The sequence below is a fragment of the Maylandia zebra genome, linkage group LG16, assembly GCF_041146795.1.
Source record: "Maylandia zebra isolate NMK-2024a linkage group LG16, Mzebra_GT3a, whole genome shotgun sequence".
Classification (NCBI taxonomy): domain Eukaryota; kingdom Metazoa; phylum Chordata; class Actinopteri; order Cichliformes; family Cichlidae; genus Maylandia; species Maylandia zebra.
The window spans coordinates 11,127,149-11,151,161 of record NC_135182.1 but is presented as its reverse complement, the minus strand read 5'-3'; the positions used below and the strand labels follow the sequence as shown (position 1 = coordinate 11,151,161).

The 24,013-nt window shown below is 40.2% G+C and overlaps 1 protein-coding gene across 3 annotated transcripts in view; it reads left to right on the top strand.

The window, feature by feature from the left end:
• The window catches only part of dgkg (diacylglycerol kinase, gamma), a 166,255-nt gene that overhangs the window by 58,848 nt on the left and 83,394 nt on the right, over positions 1-24,013 (top strand). For all 3 annotated transcript variants that reach the window (XM_014410488.4, XM_014410489.4, XM_014410487.4), the window contains 13 exons: positions 250-402; positions 839-888; positions 1,333-1,407; positions 1,792-1,911; positions 5,203-5,320; positions 5,792-5,880; positions 7,367-7,483; positions 8,594-8,692; positions 11,415-11,525; positions 11,618-11,691; positions 15,339-15,413; positions 22,933-23,018; positions 23,611-23,700. In XM_014410488.4, coding sequence (XP_014265974.1) covers positions 250-402; positions 839-888; positions 1,333-1,407; positions 1,792-1,911; positions 5,203-5,320; positions 5,792-5,880; positions 7,367-7,483; positions 8,594-8,692; positions 11,415-11,525; positions 11,618-11,691; positions 15,339-15,413; positions 22,933-23,018; positions 23,611-23,700 — 1,257 coding nt within the window. The remainder of the gene's footprint in view (positions 1-249; positions 403-838; positions 889-1,332; positions 1,408-1,791; positions 1,912-5,202; positions 5,321-5,791; positions 5,881-7,366; positions 7,484-8,593; positions 8,693-11,414; positions 11,526-11,617; positions 11,692-15,338; positions 15,414-22,932; positions 23,019-23,610; positions 23,701-24,013) is intronic.

Sequence of the window (24,013 nt, the reverse complement as noted above, 5' to 3'; positions counted from 1 at the left end):
GCTGGTAATCCAATTACATCCCCTCACATGGCTTCTGTTGCAGCTGTACAGCGAGGTGTTTTGTCCACCGGTTCTCCACTGTCTCAGGGACATGCACAGTGATTGGGGTTCTCCAAAGTGTCATACGAATGCTTAAATGTATAATTTACTGGTGCTTTTACTGTGTATGCTTAATGAGGAAACTCAGCGGAGTAGAAAGAGTGATGGGTGCTATGAGTAGCTCTGAAAGTTTATGTTGTACATCAACAGAGAGGACCCACTCTGAGAAGCATTTGTCACTGCGGAGGAGCCCATCACCTCAGCGAGCCTCCCCACTGCCATCACCCCAGGTGGTCTTTCTCAAGGACATTGTCTGCTACCTTTCCCTGCTGGAGAGGGGGACGCCTGAAGACAAGTTGGAGTGTAAGTGACAGTGATGGAAGTGTGTGTGGGTGTGTGGGGAGTATGATAGAGGTGGGAGCAGCTGACATGTGCAGTGTGTGTGGCCTCTAAAGCTAGCCTGCTAGCTCAGGTTGACAGAAAGTAAGTAATAAGGCTATTCCCTCCATCTGGCTGTGTCAACAGTGCCTTAGATACACCACTAACAGCTCCCTCAAAGGGCAGGTCAGTGACATGCTTAAGCCCCGCTGTGCCCAATTGACTTCTTTACTGTCTGTGGCTATATTGGCACTGACTATCAAGGCTAATCTTCTAATTAGTTCCTTTGCTGCGGTACAGAAGAAGCACTTCTTTAACCCAGTGGCCATCTGGATGGAGTCCAGGAATGAATGTTTCAGCTTCCGAGAGCTACTAATTATCTGAGTCATCATGGGATCTCTGTTCTCTCCTTTCCCTCTAGTCATGTTCCGGCTGTACGACACAGACGGCAATGGGGTCCTGGACAGCTCGGTAAGTGGACTCCATTTGCTTTTGCATCTCCCTCATGTTTCCTCTCCGTCTCTCTCAGCCTCTCCCTGTCTTTCCGTCTCTGTGTTTTGTTCCTTCTCTTTTCACTTTGTACACAGCAGCTCCAAGAATAGTAACCTCGACATTCAGTGACAGCCTTGTGTTTACATAAGATCATCTGTAATGGATCTCTTAAGTTTAATATTAGCCACGTGTCACAGAGATCACATAAACAGACAGATACAGGTTATACAAAGAGGGAAATACATAAAACATTCAGACTTTGTTTTACTTTGCATTTCATGTTCGGAACAATTCCGATAACAATGGCTAAAAAACATGTTCAGGAAAAGACTGGTATTTGCTCCGTGCTTGAAATGAGAAGCTATTCTAAAAGCTAAAATGATAGTTTCTCTGTCCTGTAAGTTATGCTTTGTCTTTACATAGGAGCTGGATCGCATCATTAATCAGATGGTGCATGTGGCAGAGTATCTGGAGTGGGATTCAACAGAACTACGACCGGTGAGCAAACACACTCCCAGTTGCAATAAAGTCTGATGGTGAACAGAAAGAGAAACATCTATTGAGGCCTCTATGCGAATGTCTATGCATCCTTGATGTCTCCCAAAACCTAAGCTGACACCCATAAAGTGGATTTTAATTCCAAAAAGTAAAGTAAAGTTAAGACCCAGTGAGAACATATATCTAATTTTGTACACAATGTATAAAAACCACTTTATCCCACTTTATTCTGAGGTTTTCTGACATTTAGAGGGAATTACACTAACTCTGCATTTCAGTTGCGTCATATTTGCCTGATCTAAAATCCACCGTGATGTGCAAAATTACAGACATATGTATCATAGTCAAATACTTATGGGCTGAAGTGTACCTGTGTATCTTTAGATATTGAAAGAGATGATGGAAGAGATCGACTACGACCGAGATGGGACGGTCACCTTAGATGAGTGGATCAGAGGAGGCCTCACCACCATCCCTTTACTTGTCCTGCTGGGCATGGATACGGTATGTGCTTGGAAAAGTGTATGTTTACTTTGTTCTTGCAGTGTTTGAAAGCATTTCTATACTATTCTGGTGTTTTTGTATTGAACTGTAGGGTTCTTACTCACCTACACGAACTGTTAAGGTTTTAGATTTTAGACCAGGGGTCGGCAACCTTTCTGATGATGAGTGCCATCTAAACTTTCCTCAGAAGTCAATGTGCCATATGATTGCATTAGCAATACATTTAATAACGCTCTATATTAACAGTTACACACTATATAGAACAACTTAATAGAATTATATTTGTTTGCAGATGTTGGCAACTATCAGCGAATAGTTATCAGCTATTTTGAAACAAAACAAAGACACTTTTTATCCATAACAGCAAATGAACTGTACAACAGAAAATGCAAACGCTATTTATGGTCTCCTCACAACAATGATAAGAAAAATAAACTGGGCCAATATGGCATGTCTGTTAATACAGAGACACACATGTTAATGTGATCTCTGGTCTCCCACTCAGAGACACAGGTCTCCGAGTGTCCAGCATTCAGACGGCTGCCTGAGGACACTCATGTGAGAGAAAATCTGCTCACACAGATATGTAGAGCCAAATACTGTCAATAAGGCCTCTGCAATGTTCTGAAGACAGTTAAACTTGTCAGGTAGTGATGTCCAGCAGGTGAAAATGCAAGCTCCATGAACACGCACAGATATGGATTCCAGCTGCGTTTGTATTTCTGCAAACTTTGACCCCCACAGAGTCAAGGTTTTTATTTCAATCAGCTGCATTTCAATGTCGCATTAACTCAGCCAGTTACTGCGAGACAAATCCAGCTGCTCATTAAAGCTTTCTGGTTTGATCAGTCTCGAGTCTACGAATGCTGATGCTGCGCTGAAGCATTTGAAGTGTCGAAATGTGGAAATTTCAACATCGCTTGAAAAAACTGCCAGCTAGCAACGTCCCTAATTTTTAGCCAATTACAAGTTGAATCTGGTAGTTGGAGTTGTTAGCTAAGATACCGTCATTAAGAAGCGGCACAACTAATCTGTCTATGCAAGCTAATTTGCAATGTGCACCGCTGGCCCGGCCATTTGTTTTTTAATGCACCTTCTCAGATTAATTCACTGCGTGTCGTGCCCAGGGCTGGACTGGGACAAAAAATCAGCCCGGGCATTTTGACTAGAGACCGGCCCACCAGGTATTAAAGTTATAAAGCCTTGGAATGAAAACAAATGCTGTTGTGACAGTGATGTAAAATCTTGTTGGTATATGTATGATTTCTATACATTTTACATCAGATAAAAACTTTGGTTGTAAGCTTCAGATAATTATTTAATAACAGCCAGACATTTTAAATGAGAAGAACAAAGAAAAGTATTTCTTTATGCCCCCCTTTCCCTGTTAATGCCCTACCTGCCCCCTGACAAAACTTTGCTAGACCCGCCCCTGCACAGTTACCAGCTGTCAGCTACTTAGAAAAGGATCCTGGTGTTATTTGTCTCTCAGAAACAGTTCATAACTTCCCTTCAACTCATTCATGTCACCTAAAAGGTAAACCTGTTTCTCCATCACCTGTTCAGCTCTGATGATTCAGTAAGGACATCTCCTGGTTTCATCTTCATGTTTCCCTCTCACCACATATCCAAACCGACATCATGACCAGCAGGTTTACAGCTGTGGCTCCAGCAAACATCAGCTGATACTAGAAATTAATATTAAACAAATTCTAACAACAGCTGATCAAGCTTAAACGTGCTGCTGTTGTTTAGCGCAATATCCGCTGGTTTCCTCTTTCTGGCGCAAAGTGGGCGATAAATAAACAAGAGAGAAAAGCCGATCAGCTGATCATTGATCAGTTTCATGATTGAAGTAGCAACAGGAGAGAGAGGGGGAGAGAATGAGAGAAGAAGAGTCAGCTGCAGCGTGAAGACAGAATAACTCCAGCTTCTTTTCTTTCATTCTAGCTGAAGTACGGGACAAACTGTTTCTTTTCAGCTCAATACGAAACTCGTATTATTTTCTCTGAATACGGGACGATTCCATTTTTTACGGGACGGTTGGCAACTCTACTAACTAACCTTATGAAGTTCACTATCAGAAACATCATAGCACCCACCCAGCTGTATAGAAACTCCGTCATGCTAGCTAGCACGCAGTACGAGTTATTGTAACTGACTGTAAAAAGTCAGCACAACGAAAACTCCACCTAAACTTGGTTTATATCTGACCCAGATAGACTGCAGGTCATAACTTCTTACCTGAAGTTCAGTTCACCTGTTGCCTCAGGTCTCTCCTCCTCCTACCTCCACTTTCCCTCATCCACCTGCTGGCCTCTGTGGAAGCTCCGCCATAGCCACCACCAAACAACCAAGTTATTTTTACACATCTGCCAGCATCTGGCCAATCCACCATCTTTCATTGTTTATACCGTTACTAAAAAATAAAAAAAATAAAATCATAGGCCCATAAAAATGAAAAATCACCATAGTCCCAACAGGCAAATGCCCTCTGGCCAGTCATCAGTTAACCCTTCCCAGGTTTGCCGACCCCTGTTTTAGACTTTTCTCTTTATTGTGTGCACCTGAGTTGCAGATTGTGTAACAGTGTTGCTTTCTGAAATCTAATATATCAAAATAAAGAAAACACATTGTATGTCCTTTGTCAATATCATTACACTACTCTTATTCGTTTCATTACTTTCGAGTTATGAAACGTTACCATAGCTACAGTTCCACACATAAACAAAAATACCGATCGTAATGAGGACACACAATCAAAGATGAATCAAAGCAAAGATGAAAAGCAGTCCAAAGAGATCACCACAGTGATTCTCTACAGGTGGAAATGGAGACTACAGTGCTACAAGCCTGACTGCTAATCGCTGCCTTTGTTAAGATCAGATAAATGTAACCACCATAAAAGTTATTCTGAAAGGATGCATTTTCCATAAAGAACAACAAAAATTTTTTGCTCCAGGCTGTTAACGTGTTTTTTTAAGATGCACGTTGGGCATTTTTATATAGGGATTACACAGAGACTGGCTCTCTTTTGGAGCCAGCCTGAAGAGGTCTTTAGAAGATTTGCAGTTTTTGCTACTTCCACACTGGCTTCATTTTTCAGACATGGCCTTTTTCTTTCCTGGTTTTTCTTACAGGAGTATGTATAGATGCTAAATCAGTTATTCAGGAGAGAAAACATGCTGTATATCACTGAAATTAAGTGTTGCTCGAGTTTAGTTGGGATGGTCCTGTTAGGAGAATGAATCGTGTCCTATTTAAATTTTCACTCTTGTTGTGTTGTCCTAGAATGTGCAGGAAGATGGGCAGCATGTTTGGCGTCTCAAGCACTTCAACAAACCAGCCTACTGTAACTACTGCCATACCATGCTGCTCGGAGTGCGCAAACAGGGCCTCTGCTGCTCCTGTGAGTCTCTGCACCTTCCAACGTCTCCTTGTTGGTCTTTCTGCTTTTGCGTCTCCTGGTGTCCATTATTCTCCTGCTCTGACTTCCTCCTCTCAGCGTCACTGTCACTATGTCAGACTGAAATTTAGGCCGTTTATCGTGCCTGAGTGTGTCTGAGTCAGTGTTGTTTTCGATTAAAAGTCCTCACAGGCAGCATTAAAAACGCATTAATGATGCCATTATGTGTAATTTCATTACTGAATTCTCCCATGTAGGAACCGCTTCTGAAGGGCTGATGTTATTGTCACTGTTGATTGCAAGCACTTATAGATTGAAATGATCTTCAGTGTAATTAACTTCTTATTAAATTCCCTGCCAGTCATGTTTTCAGTTGGAGTTACTGGACAAGACAAATAGGTTTAAGAAAGATTGTTTAACAATTCTGCAGCTTGTTTATGATATAAAGTAATTTTACCCTTGTTTTTTTTTTAGTATGCAAATACACAGTACATGAACGCTGTGTGTCCAAAGACATCGCTGCCTGCATCAGCACCTACGCCAAGTCACGCAGACACACCAACGTAAGTACAATCAAAGGGTTCATTCTGCACACAGTGTTGCTGCTGGGTAATGAGACGGGAATACCGAGCAGCCTGTTGAGCAGATTCCTGCTGGCTCGTGGTCTCTTTTAAAAGAGCAGCGAGGATCATGGGATTGCCTTTGAGGTCATGTAAGGTTCTCTGTGTTTTAGCACTGACACGCTGAAGCAGTTGAGAATGATTACACTGACTCGGGTCACATGTTGATTATGCTTTGTAGAGCACATTTCCTTCCTTTTGGACTTATTAGAGCTTCATTGTAGCCTCGAGCAAAGTCTCTCTCTAATTATTAACTTAATATATTGGATTACCGATGAACTGTTTTGGTAATCTGTTTTTTATTTCCACTGTGAGCGCGTATTTTGTTTTCTCCATTTCAAAACTTTTGAACTGGAAAGGACTTTTCAGATCTGACATCTCTGAAATTGTTTGGCAAACCTCTGCTGACCATTGCTTCTACGAAACTCTGCCTCTCTAAGATGTTCTTTTTCTACCTCTTTGTGTTACTGACCTGTTGCCAGTTAACCTAATTCACTGCATACTGTTCCTCCAGTTGTTTCTTTTTAGTGCAACCTACTAATCCAGCTTTTTCTAATTTACGCAATTTCCTTAGAGATTATTAAAGTATTCTGATTCTAATTTTCTTCGACCCAATGAGAGTTCTCTTGAGAAACATTGTTGTTCAAATTGAGTTTTTAATGGCATGAATTTTTATTTTTAATTAAATGAATGAACTTTTTCTTTAAATTGTACATTTTCTGGGTTTAAACATTTGATATGTTGTCAGTGCTCTGTGGTGAATAGAAATAATGAAATGAAATAAATAAAATGAAATTTGCAAAAATTGATAATAGCTTTTACAAGATTAAAAAAAATATCTTACTTCATATCATACTCACCTTATAGGACTTCAGTGACTGTATAATTTTGTGCAACTCATTTCCTCATATCTCTACAGCAGAGATGACTAATAGAACAGCAATAAGCACATGAATGGGAAGTATAATTGACTGAAGTGCTTTGAAAAAAAATCTACAGATAGATACTGAATAGCAAACGTGACTATTAGTGGCAACTGTAAAACCGCTGTTATCAGAGCTTTGCTGAGGTAACAAAACAAGTTTGTAATATGTGCAACAAGGTTTCAGCAAAATTCTTGAGGCTAGCAGAGATGCTTTTGCCTTTTAGCTTAGAAAATGTGCCTCATCTGTTAGTGTTATTACTGTTGCTCTATTCATGCATGTTTTCTCTTTAGATAAGCAGTGCTGGGGAGTACCAGCATTTCATAGCTGCTTTACATTTACTAGATTTTGAAACCAGTTCTGCAATATTTTTAAAAGGTGTTCAGCAATATTTGTGAAATAAAATATGAATGAATTTGAACTAACAGCATGCACCATTGAATACAAAATTGAAAAGCATTAAATACTTGAATAAAAAATGTCCCGTTCTCCTGTTGTTTCTCTAGGCTATGCAGCATGTATGGATGGAGGGTAACTCTCCTACCAAGTGCGACCGCTGTCACAGAAGCATCAAATGTTACCAGGGCCTCACTGGCCTGCACTGCGTCTGGTGTCAGATCACTGTGAGTCGCTGCCTTATATAAACTCAGATGAACGATTAACAGGAAACATTAATCTCTAGAAGTACACAGCAGTGTCAACACTGCCATACAGAGGAAGACAGCAGTAGATATAGACAAAGATGAAGACGAGGGAAAGGCTGCTTAGCTAAAGTGAAAGCAAAGTAAGCTCTAAAGCCTTAAGAACATGGATGACAGTTCCTTAAATAGAAAAAAATCTGAAGAACATAATTCAATTAAAGAAACGTTTGCACAGCCTAAATAGATATTTTAAGCCAGGTTAGATAGTTTTAAGTGTTTGTGTTACTGTTGTCCTCTATTCCCTGTTCCTTTATAAAACAGTTTTTTACTCATTTTTTACGTGTTTGTGCAAATTTATTGTCTGACTTGCAAAAAGCTAGCAAGAGAAAGGTGGTATTTAAGGCTATTTTTACCTTCACTTGGTGTACTTAATAATCATAATCATATATATTTTATTACCAGATGATAATTATTGATTGATCAGTCACTCTAATAGTGTAACTGGAGATGCATGTGTATACAGGTATCTATATACTGATGGGAGTTTTATCCATAATAACATAAAGCTAAATATTAGTATAGTGTTATTAAAAGCAGTAATTATTTTAGCAGTGAAACTAATTAAAGTATCTGAAGTACAGCTTGTACTGAGTAACCCCATGTACATTACTTCTCTTAGTATATACCTAATCCTTCTGCAAACTACTATCAGACAAACCACAACATAACTGAAACTGTAATGTCTCCATAATGTGATACATGAATACACAGACCTTCATATATATTTTACTTGTCATTGCACTTCAGATCCTCTAGGTGTCAATGCTGACTTTGAATTTTCATGACTATCAAAAACCCACAGCCAAAGCTCTCACAAATCTCTTGTATCAGTATTAAAGACATCTTGCTCAGAAATACAAAGTGATAGCTTATTGATTGGTCCTATATGACCTGTCAAACAGTCAATACAGCCCATTAGTGAGAATGCCCTCAGAAGAATAGCTTTTCGTACTGGTAGTGTTTAACAGACTCAGTCTCACAGATGGATGACGCCCACAGTTCTTATGTTTCTGGCTTTCCTCTCTGTTGTAGCTCCATAATAAGTGTGCATCTAATGTGAAGCCAGAGTGTGATGGAGGAGCCTTGAGGGACCACACTCTGTTGCCCTCGTACATCTGCCCTGTCGTCTTGGTAAGAATGCATTCCTGTGTACGAGAGCGTGCATACAGCAAAAACTCAAATAGTTTTAATTCACCAGTTTAACATTTATTGGACTCTTTAAAAATCAATTTAACAAAAAATATGTGGTCAGAGTTTAGAAGTTTGGAGAAGTTGCTGCAGTTCTGTAGGTAAAAACAGACCTACTCCATAAGGGTGAGATCAAGCATTTCAAGGTTCAAGGTTCTTTATTATTTGTCACATGCATAGTTATACAAGTATAACACACAGTGAAATGTAGCCTGACACGCTCCTCGACATGTGCAAAAATTGGGGGGGGGGGGGGGTGTAGAGGAAGAACATCATATATATATATATATATATATACACATATAGTATATACACTGGGTGAATGTGCAGTAGTAGCAGCAAGCAGGTGAATTCTGTACATTAATATGAATAGACATCTGACTATTTTACAGGATAGACAATATAAACATATTTAAAATTAAAGGAATTGAAATGTGCATTGTTCCTTGGTTTAGTGTCTGGAAGAGTCCTGTCTCAGTCAATTATAGATGATGTGAGAGGGCGGGTGTGTGTGTTTAGGGCACGGATGGCTTGGGGATAGAAGCTCCTCTTGAGTCTCTCTGTCCTTGCCCGGAAGATGCGGATCAACGCATTTGATCAAGCATTTGCGGGTGGCTGTTGCTCAGGAGGTAGAGCAGGTCACTTACTGATCGGAAGGTTTGTGGTTCGATCCTTGGCACCTCCAGTCTGTATGCCAAGTATCCTTGGGCAAGATACTAACCCCAAGTTTCTCTCCGATGCATCCATCGGAGTGTGAATGTCATTAGAAAAGCTCAGTTTAGAGTCAGCACTTGTGAGAATGGGTGTGATTGGGTGTTGTATACAGCACTTTGAGTGCTCCAGGAGAGTAGAAAAGCGCTATATAAGAATCAGTGCATTTGACGTGCAGCTACAGAGTACATTTAAGGAAAACTCTGTGATGCATTCATTTACCTCATTTGGTCAGGTATCAGTTTATCAATTCATAACTTTTAGGTATTTATTTTTCTGTTGATATTGTGTCTCTCGCTCTTAAAGATTTACCTTTATGTAATCACCCATTTACAGACATAAACTCTCTCTAAATACAAGTAGTTAGATGTAATGTCACCACAGTGATGTCACCCATTGTGACATTCCCCGTTCTAGTTTTGAAAGGTTACTGCACATCCACTGGTATCCCGACACCAGACAGGAGGCAAGTGTGACAGGAATAATGAGTTAATGCTGATATAATGCACGGCCATTATACATTTGCTATGTATGGCTATGCAACTATTTCATGTTCTGTGTGAAATGACTGAATGTTTCCTAAAAACCTCCCTGTGGAGGTTCTGGAAGGTTAATCAAAGGAAGTCAGTGTTAAACGTGACAAATCGTTATTTATAAAACTTCCTTTTGTCACCGCATGGCCGAGTTACAACCTCCAAACACGTTCGTCTTTTTCACAATCAGCAAATATTATTAAAAGCAGTGATTGTTTTAGTGGTGAAAACAATTATTGGAGTATTTTTATGCTCCTCACTTTTTAATTTCTCACACAAATCCATAAGTGACAAACTGATACATATCAAGCTTGAGTGCCAGAGCACTTTCTGGAATCTGCTGAAGCCACTCTTCCAGTTTCAGGGTTAAAGCTTCTAATGATCACCACATCTATCACATCTGTAAACATCTGCTCCTGTCAGCCACCACTTGTTTGTCCAGCAACTGCTTGTCTGGAGCTCAAAGTCCTACAGCACCTTAGCCCTGATGTTCCCAACTACCTTTGGTGGTGTCTCCTATCAGGAGTTGGGGACTTCTAGTCCCCATGTGGCACAGATATTCACGCACACTATCTCAGCCGCTTGGTCGCACCTTTCAGTGTACACTACCCCAGCTTGAATCTTAGGTCCTCGAGAGCATCTGCAGTTTGTGCCCTGACTGTATGATAGACTCCTGCATCTGTGAATCTGGTGCTGAGGGCCAGTTCTTATAAGAACAGGAAAGAACAGAGGCTCTGAATATATTCTGCCATGATCAGAGCCTCTGTTCTTTCCTTTACTTCGGTTCTTTTCGTGCCACTGGTAGAATTTCTTGATGTCAGCTTTTTCCTCTGTCTGTTGATGGTACATCCCATGCAGAGGCTTGGTCTTCCATCATAGTTCTTTCTTCCTTTTCCTTATCACCATCTGTCTTTTGCTGTCTGAGGCACTCTTGGAGCAGCTCATCTTTGGGGGCTATCATCCTGCTGTATTCATAGGTGCTTATTTTTTGCTGCTGAGTTGTGACTGACACTCAATAATCTTCGCCCTCCTACTGTCTGTTGCTCATAGAGCCTCAGGGTGCTGGACTTCAGCTGGAGACCTGTACATTCTGAGGAGTTGTTGCATCTCGACATAAGGAGCATCTGTCTCCTGTGGACAGTTTATTATTCCAGTATGGTATCTGATGACTGTTCGGTGAATGGCATGCCGTAATTGGAATCAGAATCCTGTGCTATTATTCCAAAGACACTAATGTTGCCACTGCGCTATCCAGCTGCTTTTTCATGGACTTGGACATTTAATTTGTATTTTGTTTTTAGTTTTTTTAGAGACAGGTCGTACAGACTAGGTTAGGTACATTTGTCATTTTACAACTAAAATTTAATTTAATTTAATGAATGTGACCTGTACACAGTCAATCACTTCACCTTCATTCTCAGGACCGTCATTCTGGGGTGAAGCGAGGGGAGGGGGAATCACCTCCCAGCACCAGCCCTGATGACACCAATCAGACTTTTAAATTCTCCCCTGGAGATGGACAAGCACTCCAGGTATGCTGGCCGCTCACTCTGCACCTGTCATTTCTGCATGGTGCAAATAAAGCTGGTTAGCAGCTACCTGAATCTGTCCTTCCTCTATCCAGATAACCCCGCTTCCAGGCACTCACCCACTCCTGGTTTTGGTCAATCTCAAGAGTGGAGGGAGACAGGGGGAGCGGTAAGTTACTCTCACCCACAGGTCGACTCTCGCTTACCTCTTCGATTTAATAGACAGAGGTTATAAATCTCATTTGACATTTGAGATAAATAGTTAATATTTCATTAATCAAACATAAATTCATTATCATTATTCTTTTATTAAATGGAGTAAAATCTGAGGTATGTAATAGTCAGTTATTCCATTTAAAAACTAAACACTAAACAGAAATGAATCTGTCCCCTGCTGTGGCAAAGAGGACCCAAATGCAAGACTCGCAGACAAAGCAAAGTAAATTTCAAAAAATTTTAAGCACACAAAGTAACAAACGCAGACACTCTAGGACTGAAGGGAGACTGAAGCAGAAATCAAGAAATCAATCAAAATGATGAGACAGGTGGAAGTAAAACTGAAGGAAAAGCTCAAAAGACGGCAGAGGCATAAACAGGCATATACATGAATTCAATTACATTAATGCAACAAACATGCTCAGTAATTGCCAAACACATAAATGCCAACACTCGAGGAAGCTGGAGGTTAAAATTCCCGAGGAAATGCTTTAACAATGATCTGTATAAATAAAATGAGACGAGTGAAAAGTTACTTCATTAACACCAGTTTTCTTTGTTTTTCTTTAAACTAAGTTTATGACATACCTCTAAAGAAAACATCTGGCCCACGAGTTATCAGCTATAGTGACTAACTTGGCTTTCCTATAACACACAAGCACCCACTACAGCAAGTGTAGAACTTACCCACAGTGCATTTACTGCTCATAGCTTAGAGGGCTCTGTTAAATCAACCCCATCATTGAACAAGACAAAAGTGTACCACACCTGGTGCATGGACGTTTGTTACCTAAGCACCTCCCACTAATAATCCTGCTATTCTCAGGTCTATTCTCACTGTTCTTCTAGCAACCTGGGAATTCCATTATATTACAGGAGCTATACTGAACTGAGACACAAAGAAGTAAATACAAAACAATGCACAAAATGTAAATCATCAACGTGTAGTGGATAATTTCTAATAGGACAGTAATTTTAGGTTCTTATCCATACACTTCTGGTTGGGAGGTTTATTCTGCTGTCATATGTTATATTGTAGTGTTTCATGTTCGCATTAAACATGTCCAGAGTTTCACATAATGAAAGAATAAGGGGACAGTTGTCTCAAAGAAGCTAAAACAGCTTGTTTCAGACACTACATGAATCATGGGGTCTCCCCCTAAAACTTTGATGTTTTATGATGTTTCTATTACAACATGATGACGTCCGGCTGTTAAGGCATAATTGTGATGTTGTAGGGTGTTAGACTGAGAAAATAAATAATGTGATTTACAACTCTGTCCTTATGATATATTATTTGATATAGTTTCTTGGAATCTTTCTTTCAAGGTGAACCAACCCAAATTCTCATGTCCCTAAAGGCCTAATGTATTGTTTCGAAGTTTGAAGACGATCAACCTTGACTGACCTTGGCCCCATTTTCACCTAGATATGATTAGCTTGAGGTGTTTTTGGTAACTACTGCCAGGCAAAGTTTGAAAATTATATTTTGAAAACTGTGGACAGCAGGCTGCTATCAAACAGACAGAACCTTCGGGGGAGAAAAGGAACTACTCTAGCATTATCTAATCTGGAAAAGATGACAAGAAGAAGGACAGGAAGGACCCCTTTATTTGCATACTAAATACAACATGGATCTGGTGGCCTCATATGCATGGACAAATTAGTTACACTCAAAGACTCCCGAGTTGAAATCCATAGAATGATTCCTCAAGAGCAAAATGGTAAAAAAAAAAAAAAAAAAAAAGAACTTCTAGGAGGAAAAAAGGCTTTTTAAAACTTTACTTTGGGGCAAAGTCAGCTAACCTCTTCAGCATTCCTCTTTTTTTTTCTTTCAATTGGAACTGGCCGAGATAAGCCCCAGCCTACAGTGACCCTGAATTAGATAAGCAGTTAAGACGAATGTGATTTGACAGGTGATTCTATACATCCTTTCTATGTCCCACATCCAATGAAATGAAAGCTAATTTACATTAGCAGGATGCTGAGACTAAAATCAGCTTTGATTCAAGCTTTTTTGGAGCCATTATGAGAAAATGACAGTATTTTTACTTATGCCAAAGAGGGCGCCAACATTTCTTCACCTCCCTGCCAACGCTCTGAATGCTGTCATTTAAAGAGGAAGAGATACAAGCTTTAAATTCATGTCTCCATTGTCTCATTGTACCCCACCTAACTCACAAAAGCCTGTGGCTCTCCCCCAGTTTGATACATTACCATAGCAACGCACTCTTTTGTTACAATTAGAAAGGAAATTATTATCTATTAATAGAACAAATAAACAGTTTAAGCAGGAAACCAGAGACAGAGGCTGCTATTTATGTCTGAGTTCAGTTTCATCTTTATTATGAGTGATGACTGCAAGCGCTGCACGAGTTGTAAAAGCTTCTCTTCTACCCAGAGACGTGTCAACAGATAGGATAGAGAGCTTAGGCACTTATTCACTAGCTGATAGTAGAAGGATATTAGAAGCCTGTAAAACTGGTTTTACGGCACACATGAACATGTTGGCGAAGGCTTTAATGAACACTTTACGTAATATCCACGAGGTTGCATGAAGCTGCCTTGTCAATGAGCAGCTCACTGAAAACGCTTGTGAACACAAAAAGATGACTGTCCAAATGAAGGGCATGCAAAAAAAACCCTGTACCTTTCCTGCAGAACATGGGACACCGATTCAGAGCAATCAGATGTGTGTGGAGGTTGCAGAAGTCATATAACATTCTAAGTTAAATACATGTTGTCATGACTTTTATATCACCTCGATTGTATACCATTACATAAAAGTGAAAACTTGAGATCTTCATATCATACACATTTGTTGACAAACGAATGATGTGCATGCATTTTGTAACTCTAAAAACCTATGAAAGATTCTTATGAAAAACAGTAAATATATATATAGATATATATGAATGCAGCTGTCCCAGCAGAGTTATACTCGACTAAGCTACACTAAGGCAAAAAGTTTACACTCATTAGGGAAACGTGGTGATTTTGTGGCAACATCATGCAGTTCATTTACATTTTTATTTATTTAGAACAACCACAGTGAGTGAGCACATGGCAACAGTGGGAAGGAATAACATTATTTTAAATAAGAAGACCATAGAAGACCACCTACAACAAACATGACAAAATACAAACTACAGGAAAGACGAGACAGACGTTAATGACATGTAGCAGTGCATATAAACACATGGGGAATGAGAAGACGAAAGCCAGTAAAAAAAATCTTAAGACCAATGGCCCGATTGGTTTCACACGCCAGACCATGTGTGCAATTTCTAAATGTGGTAATCGGGCTTATGGGCCTGATCATTGATGGTTTTCAATTAATTCGTAGGGCATGAGAATTTATGAAAGAACCAAGCTGATAAAATGTCTTTAGGTAGTCTTTGTGTTTGTTTTGCTGTTCAAAATCTGGTATCCCTGACAGATTGCATCCACGAATTTATAGACCAATGCAGCAGCACGTGGCACACCGCAGACCTGCAAAATTCTTGTATTTCATAATCTGTGTAATTTGAGCACTCATATAACCCTGGTGTGTAATTACCATATTAACACTATAAACTGTCCTCCTTCTTTCCTCTTCAGGGTACTTAGGAAGTTCAGGTACCTGCTAAACCCGAGGCAGGTGTACAGTCTGGATCAAGGAGGGCCGATGGTAGGGTAAGTCTGCTGTGTTCATCTCTCTTTCCTTTGCAGTGGTAGTGGCTAGGTGAAGTTGCAGTAAATTGTGAACCCTTAATGACTTAAAAAATTAGCTGACTCAAGTTCTAAGATAAAGACTACCCAATTAAATAAAACAAAGACACTACGTGGGATGTTAATTTATTGAGGAGAAGTATGCTGTATTACATGTGTGTGAGGGAAAAACCATGTGAACCTTTGGGTGACCCCTTTTCTATTGAGATTCTTTTCATAGATAGACATTTTCCTCTGGTACAATTTGGAATTAATTGTTCTGCACATGATGACAAGCTGTCCTGGCACAGGTGGCAGCAAACACAAACCATGATGCTACCACCACCGTGTTTCACAGATGGAATAAGGTGCTGATACTGGATTACAGTTTTTTTTTCTTGTCCCAAACAGAATATCATTCATTTTAACCAGAAAGTTTTTTGTTTTTGTTTTATTCATGAATTTCGTAGTTTCCTGGGGCTATACTATTTGGAATTAACATGTTCCCCTTGTGCTTTGTGTGGATTTTGTGCATGACAAGCAAGTCAGCTTAATTGGGGATTCTAAGCTATGTGAGAATGTGAGGCTGTCTGTCTCACAGTGTTAGCCCTGTGATGGGCTCTCAACATTATGCCCCATGTCAGAAAGGATATGCTTTAGTGCCTAAAACCAGCACCAGCCCATTAGAGCATACCAACAAAAGAGAAACAATTAAACTCCTATTTTTTCAGCCGATATGATAGTTTGAACTAAAGCTAGTAGTATCCTCTGTTTTTGGGCTGAGTCAGGAGTTTATATTTCAGGATAAAAAGAGCATCATGAATATGAAATAGAAACATAAATTGTTCAGTCAGAGCGCTGTGCTGGGAGACCACCTCCTCCTGTCATGTTAGACTAACCTGCTGGAGGTCAGTGAAGGGGAATGGGGACACTGCGTTACTGCCGCGCTGTGCATTTGACCTCTTGACACTCACATGCGTTCCTGCATACGTCAGAGCTGAGCACAACATGTACTTTGAAATGAATTCTGTTGGGCCCCCTTGTTCATTGGAAGAAGAAAAAAATGCCCTTATACAGCAGCACAAGGGCCATGAATGCTTTACCTTGAAGGTGAAGTGACTTCACCATCCTTTCACATCCATTTGTATGAGGCTCTCTGCTCCCTTTTCTGTTACTGTCTCTGCCTCTCTCTCAGTCACGACAAGCAAAGTTGCTGCCCTCGAGAGCCCACTGTAAGAAAAGAGACCCGATGACGCACACGGGTCTTTGGGGAGAATGCTGTAGATGGTACACGCTGCATCAAACACAGACACTGTGATACACTGATGTGATGCTGGACTCTAGAAAAGATATCAAAACGCTGATCTTGTTTTGTAGTATCTGTACTGTCAGTATACACTGTAGCTTACAGTTTAGTACTGCAACGTTCTGAACTAATCAGAGATTTTATTGAATAAAAGTATCTTCAAATGGTTGATTCAAAGGCATTACATCAGTTTTGTTTGCCACTGCATTTTCCAAATAAGATATGGACAAGACATATAATTGCTACACTAGACACAAACAAAAAAAGGAAGCCCCAGTGTCTGTCTGCACAGCCATGGCAATGCTGGGGGGGGGGGGGGGGGGGGTTTCATGTTTTTTTGAAGGAAAAAAAGGAAGTGACCATATTTGGAAATAACTGGGCTGCTAGGTTATTAGCCAATGCTAGCAAAGCTAGTTGGTAAGGTGCATCCACAAACTCTGAAGGTACAGCACACAGAGTAGCGGTTTTTGATACGGGCGACACGGGCGGTTGCCCGGGGCGGCATAGTGGTGGGGGGCGGCATCACGTGCATCAGCAAAAAAAAAAAAAAAAAAAAAAAATTGCTCGTACTCATGCTGCCCCGACACCAGCCAGCACATATTGGGAACAGCATAGGCACCGATCGGCTTTCTATCGCCCATTTGCTGGGCGTAAGGGCGCCCTTCGTTTGTGAGGTGCGCCTGCTGCTTGTTGCACAGGGAGGAGAGGGCGGGGCGGGGGGATTCTCTGATTGGCTGGAGCTCGCAAAATAAAATAAAATAAAAACAAAACAACAAACACAAAAACACCAGACGTTATGATACAGACTTATAATTTGCACCGGTGTTTTTTCGAAATTCTATACGCGAAAAGTGAGCGCGAGAGCCCTCGGTGCGCCTGCTTGCTGCCAAAGTCAAAGTAAACTTTATTGTCATCTCCGCTACATACAGTCCAGTATATAGAGAGACGAGACGACGAGGCTCCAGTTACAGCAGTGCAAGAAAACAAACAATAAATATAAGAACAGTAAGAAAATAAACATACACTTTAGGACTCGGGGTAAAGGGATCAATAACAATTTGAAATTTGAAATTTACAGTTTGATGATTTAAAGTCTCACACACAAGCCGTCGAAAGGGGAGGGGGGCCGGCTGCTTCCAAATAGAGCACATTTCATTCACAGTGTTGTAAATCCAAGCCCATTATGTGTTCATGATTTGAATCCTGGGTTGTGCAAAATCCCAGAAATGCACCTTTGACAAAGTGAATCTGTGAACTGAGGTGTAGGTGTGTTAGATCATGTTGTGGTGATCCTCGAGTTGGGGGACTTATGTTCATACTGAAGTGCAAAATTAAAACCGATGGAAGATGGTCAAGAAAAATTCGAAGCCATCAGGTGCTCAGTTTAGAAAAATTATAAAAGAAGAGGAGGAGAAACGAGCAAAAGATACAGGTAAGCAGATGTCATTGGATAATGGCAGGTCATCCTGAAACAATCAGAATCAGAATACTTTATTTATCCCTAAGGAAATTATGTGGGTTACAGTTGCTCTAAGAAGAAATGTTAAAAATAGTAACAGTAACGGACTAAACTCCAAACAATACATTATGCTACAGATTTTAATATTAATATGTGTCCTGTTCTCATTGTATGACGTACTATGATGGCCATTTGCATACTATGCATACTCTCTCTCTCTTCATATGTGTGTGTGTGTGTGTGTGTGTGTGTGTGTGTGTGTGTGTGTGTGTGTGTGTTTCCCTTGTAAAATTCAGTATGGCTCCAACAACAGTTTTATGTTAATGTACAATCCTTAATATGTTTTATGTGTGTGTGTGTGGCCTCTGTAAAATTTGGTGTTTTAACTTTGGAGCCAGCCTCAAGTGGCACCAGTTCAGCGTCTCAAATTGGTGGTGAAGAGACAAATATCTGCTGCTTCTGCTGCTGCCCGTGTCAGCAGAATTAATAATATTTAAACAGGCGCCTTGTCAAATGTTCCAACATAGCTATGGAGAGTGAAATTAGCTATATGTATAAATTATCTGTATTTCTTTTTACCAGACTGTAAACATGCCTTTATGTTGTTAAATTTAGCCTTTTAACAGCAGTGTATTTTATACTGTATATAAAAGATGGATTTGGCATCACATTATCCATTGTTTTAGACTCATTTTGAAGCCTAAGCATCAGTGTTTTGGCCACCAGCATGTTGGTTATACGGAGCCTGAAGTGACCATATTCAGACTAAAGGGTTGATTACTAACTAATCAGTGGTCGCATGCTTAGCAAGCTGCATTCATAAACTGTATAAGTATTAAGCACAGACACACATGGCAATAGACATTTTGCCCTTTCAGGGCCCCTGTATTGAGTTTCTATCTGCAAACTGACTTGAGAGGCCCTACATTGAAAATAAACACACAGGGTCTGTTGTCACATAGAGGGTTAACTCACTGCCAGCTGAACTCCACAACTGTTACCATGGGCTCCTTAGCAACACTCACAGCAGGCATTGAAATGAGGGGGTAGATTTCTCTGAGTGATGTGTTTAGGGAACGCGATTAGCTTGCTGTACTTACATTTCATGTCATTGCACATAATATGTCAACCTCCATGTATTATTTGTTGATGCACCAGCTTCCTTTAAGACATCATGCATAAATCAAACGGAAGATTTTAAATAGGTTTTGGTTAGATGTGAATGCATATTGGTGTTGTTTCTCTATATAGCCCTTAGGGGGTGCTGTTTGCCTTGTGGCTTCTGTGCCTTGTTATAAGGTCTAGAAATAAACATACCACCTACTTTGATTCTGGGGAGGCAGTAACATAAGGGTAAGGCAGGCAGGTTGGTTGGTTGTTTCAGGTACCAGAGAGGCATGAAATCTAATCCAGAAGGAACAGCTGGATTATAGATCCATTAGTAGGAAGAGTTGCCAGGTGCCAAAACACAACAGGGCACAACAGCTTATATATTCCGAGGTTCTCTCTATGTTATTGGCTGTTGGTACCCCTGTTGTGTTGGCAGGCTCCTTCCATTCTTGAGAATGCAGGAGCTTTTTCATTTTCCACATAGACCAAAAGTCAAAACCAATTTCCCTAGCCTCTCATTGGGATTCAGCCCCAAACCTGTTTGTTTCTACTGAAATAATGAAATAAAAAAATAAGCTCTATGGGAAAAATGCACAGAGCCACTGTGACATCACAGTTAATGGAGTCCTGTTGTGAAGGCTTGAGATTAGTTGATTATAAGTTGCGAAGTAAATATATTGACTACAAGACCTGAAACTATGTCACTTGGATGCCAGCCGGAATAGGCTTCAGTCCCCCTCAAAAATATGAATTGGACAAGTGGTGTAGATGGATGGTTGGAAATAGATGAAGGGAAAACAGGGCCATTTGTCTATATATTACTATACAACCAGGCTTCTTTTTAGTAAATTGTTGTTTGTAGGTGTTTTTAAAAACAGCAGAGTGTAGTTATATTGTGGATTTGATATACTGACCCAGCTGTCATAGCTAATCCTTTTATCTTACTTCCCTTTATACAACCATATAAAAGTAGTGGTAAAACAGCTAACTGATCATCTGCAGAGGAATGGCTTATTTCAGTCAGGTTTCAGAGCTCATCACAGCACAGAAACAGCATTAATGAAGGTTACAAATGATCTTCTTATGGCCTTTGACAGTGGACTCATCTCTGTGCTTGTCCTGCTAGACCTCAGTGCAGCGTTCGATACTGTCGACCATAATATCCTAGTAGAGCGATTAGAACATGCTGTAGGTATTACAGGTACTGCGCTGCAGTGGTTTGTATCATATCTATCTAATAGACTCCAATTTGTTCATGTAAATGGAGAGTCCTCTTCACACACTGAGGTTAATTATGGAGTTCCACAGGGTTCAGTGCTAGGACCAATTCTGTTTACATTATACATGCTTCCCTTTGGCAGCATCATTAGAAGACATAGCATACATTTTCACTGCTATGCAGATGACACCCAGCTCTATCTGTCCATGAAGCCAGATAACACACAACAATTAGTTAAACTGCAGGAATGTCTTAAAGACATAAAGACCTGGATGGCCGCTAACTTTCTGCTTCTAAATTCAGATCAAACTAAGGTTATTGGATGGCATTACCTTGGCCTCCAGTAACACTGTGAGGAACCTTGGAGTCATTTTTGACCAGGATATGTCCTTCAACGCACATATTAAACAAATATGTAAAACTGCTTTCTTCCATTTGCACAATATCTCTAAAATTAGAAACATCCTGTCTCAGAGCGAGGCTGAAAAAAAGAGTTCATGCATTCATTACTTCTAGGCTGGGCTACTGTAATTCATTGTTATTAGGATGTCCTAAAATTTCCTGAAAAGCCTTCAGTTAATCCAAAATGCTGCTGCAAGAGTACTGACAGGGACTAGAAAGAGAGAGCAGATTTCTCCTGTATTGGCTTCTCTTTATTGTTCTTCTGTTAAATCCAGAATTGAATTTAAAGTTCTTCTCATTAAATACAAGGTCTTAAATAATCAGTCCCCATCTTATCTTAATGACCTTATAGTATCATATCACTCCGTTAGAGCACTTCACTCTCACACTGCAGGCTTACTTGTTGTTCCTAGAGTATTTAAAAGTAGAATGGGAGGCAGAGCTTTTTAGCTTCCATGCCCCTCTTCTGTGGAACCAGCTCCCAGTTTGGATTCAGCAGACAGACACGATCTCTACTTTTAAGATTAGGCTTAAAACCAGTAGCAGAAAATGGGTTTCTTCCCGTTAAAAGGGAGTTTTTCCCTCCGACTGTCACCAAAGCACTTGCTTACAAGGGGTGATAAGATTGTTAGGGCTTTCTCAGTTTTCTTTGTCTGTATGGTTTTTACCTTACAATATAAAGCACCTTGAGACAACCGTTGTTGTGATTTGGCACAAAATAAATGAACAGAACTTTTCACGGGATTCTTTGGCAATAAAATAAAGAACGTGACAATACTGTGGGGTAAGCATTTCATTGTCAATACTGCCTGTAAATAGTCAGGTGTTTCTTCTGTAACACTGCACAGCTGGAGAGTTTTCTATACTATTTGCAAAACATGTATCGTTGTATCTTTGACAAACTGGTCGGGGCATCTGGAGTTCACATATTAATGCATCTTATTATGAAGAATTTTGATCCTGATAAGGACCTGAATAAGGACAAAAGTGATATCACTCATATGTTATGGCTTCCCTAATATTTTGATCTCAGGTTAACTTGACATTTTGGACGGACAGCCCTTCCACCATAATCAGTGAAACACCAAAATAGTTCATATGTTTTGGAAAAATAGCGTTCACTCCTCCAGCAGAGTTTGGGAGACTTGAAAAATCATGTGGTGGCCCAAGACCTTACTGAGACACTATATGTCGATTTTTCTTTTAAGTTATCACCTGCTTGTATTATGTTCAAGTGAAAATGTAGAACTGGTTTAAAGGGTCTATGGGAGATCACTGTGCAGGACCAGGTGGTCACCGGGCAGCTGTCTCATGATAGAGAGAGATGAAAGCTTTTGTCGACACCTTTGTTCCAACACACATTAAAGGTCCCTTTGAAGGGCATGCACTCTGCGACCACTGCGTGACTGTGGTTTCCAGGGAAAGGAGTGAAGTAAGCACAGCTGGAGAGGGCGCACACTGATTACTCTTTCTCTCTCTACCTTCCTCTGTGTCCTCTCTGCCCAGGAGCGCCCCTGTTCATTAAACCATCACAAGCTTAGAAATCCCTGTCAGCTGCTGCAAAATGCAACTAATAAATTTGGCGTCACAGAATTCTTAGTACACACTGACATTAGGATTCAGGGACTCTGTGTATAAAAGTGTTCTACAAACAAAACACCTGTTTTCTGTATATGTGAAGATGTTTTCACACATGTGCTGAACCCTTAAATGTTTCTGTAACGTCCCTGACAGAGGTACAGGTCAGAACACAAAGTCACTGGGATGTCTGATTGCTTTAAGATGTGAACAGTGCAGTCAGTGGTCCATGCCCGCTGGCTTGTGGTTGTCTTGTGTGCTGCCCCGTGAACTCTCTACCCAGGCAGCTCTCCCGTCTTAAACACATACCATTTCTAGTGCTGCAGACACTTCTGAAATTGATTATTTTCTGCTGTATGTGAGAATGGATAGCAGCACTAAAATGTCAGAAGATCATGTGTGATGATTCCTGGATCTATTGTCTTTCTAGGCTCAACTTTTTCCATGATGTCCCTGATTTCCGGGTTCTTGCTTGTGGAGGTGATGGCACAGTGGGCTGGATCCTCGACTGTATAGGTAATTAGATTCTAACTTATGAAAAAGTTAGAATCTAACTAATACTTTGCTTTGATAGGAGTTTATCTGCATTCTTAACCAGATTTTATTGTTTTAAAGGCAGCTGTAGGTCAGAACACATGTCGAAGCATCTTTGACCAATATACTGAACCCTGAGTGTATGTGAATGTTAGAATGTGCTTTAGCATAGATAAAAGCACCGTGTGAATGTGATTTGGTGGATGAAACATATTGTAGAGCACCAGTCCACATATATTTTCTGTTATTAATAAAAGTAAAGATGAAATGTGGCTGAAAGAGCAGAAAAATAAAGGTGAACATTAAATATTTTAGCTGAAAAATGAATTGTAAACATCTGTTTAAAGACCAGCTCTGAAGTTCCACAGTTCCTGCAATCATGCATAGTTTTTTCCACTGTGAGGAATTATTACTCTCTACTTTATTCTAGCTGAGTACAAATGTAGGTTTAGCAGTAATTTATCAGTAATAAATTCAGTCAGAATTCTAGTTCATATATTGTCATAAAAATCTGTTTCAAGAACATTTTCACATCCATAGCACGAGATCGAGCTGCTTGTCTGTGCCCTTGCAGATAAGGCCAACTTTGCCAGGCACCCTCCGGTGGCCATTCTTCCTTTGGGCACAGGGAATGACCTGGCTCGCTGCTTACGCTGGGGAGGAGGTGAGGAGCTCATTCCAGCATCTTTCTGTATTTTCTTTACATAGCTGCATAGGCATCTATAAAGCCTGCAAGAACTGATGCCATAGCTGATCTTTTTGGAAACTTTGTGGCAAAGAGAAACAAGCTGAAAACACTGATAAGATTTTGTGAGCCTGTTAGTTAATGGAGTTAATGTAGCACCATACTTATTCATAATCATTTGTGTTTGTGGTCACCTGATGAGTTTAAGTCCTCTTTAATTCAGTTTTTTTGGTGTTCACCAACTCTTCAGAGGAATATCTGTGTTTCTGCTTACTAAAGCTGCCTTCCACAG